At 31.2% G+C, this 657-nt stretch overlaps 1 protein-coding gene across 1 annotated transcript in view; it reads left to right on the top strand.

Annotated features, from left to right (window-relative positions):
* The window catches only part of GUF1 (GUF1 GTPase homolog (S. cerevisiae)), a 22,584-nt gene extending 22,197 nt beyond the window's left edge, over window positions 1–387 (top strand). The window contains exon 17 of the mRNA XM_008587900.1: window positions 182–387. Coding sequence (XP_008586122.1) covers window positions 182–319 — 138 coding nt within the window. The 3' untranslated portion in view covers window positions 320–387. The remainder of the gene's footprint in view (window positions 1–181) is intronic.
* Window positions 388–657: the final 270 nt, after the last annotated feature.

Here is a 657-nt window from a genome sequence, read left to right as displayed (position 1 = left end):
CAAAAAAGCTTTTATTATTCTTTGAGAAACTAATAAAATAAGGATCTGCTAGGAAGGAGATTAAAGAGGTAACTTTACATATGTCTTCTTCATAGATAATTTGGTAAGGTGGTTATGATTGTATTGATGCCTCTAATTGTTTGATTACTTTTCTTTGTCCAATTTTAAAAATATTTTTCAGTATGGCGGTGATATTACCCGAAAAATGAAACTTTTGAAGAGACAAGCAGAAGGAAAAAAAAAATTGAGAAAAATTGGCAACGTTGAAGTTCCAAAAGATGCTTTTATAAAAGTGCTGAAAACACAATCTGACAAATAATTGGTGGGAAAACATAAATAATTTTCATAAATTAAAAACTACGTATCTTTTTTTCATGTTGACAGCAATGAAAAGTTACTTGTTACTTTCAGGGTTTTCAGGTTTAAATAACCTACTGGCTTTTCTTTGAAAGAGAAAAGTGGGTAGATTAGAGCTTGGATTCTGAAGCCATATTGCCTAGTTCCAACCACTCAGTCACTCAGTAGTAAGGTGACCTTGGCCAAATTACTTCCCTTTGTCTCCTCTTTAGTAAAATTGGGATTATACTACTACTACTTCTATGGATTGTTAAGGTTAAATGAGATAATACATTTAAAATATTCAGAAGAATGCATGAC

Source organism: Galeopterus variegatus, unplaced genomic scaffold (genome assembly GCF_000696425.1).
Source record: "Galeopterus variegatus unplaced genomic scaffold, G_variegatus-3.0.2 Scaffold4582, whole genome shotgun sequence".
NCBI classification, from domain to species: Eukaryota; Metazoa; Chordata; class Mammalia; order Dermoptera; family Cynocephalidae; genus Galeopterus; species Galeopterus variegatus.
This window is presented reverse-complemented; position numbering and strand designations above follow the sequence as displayed.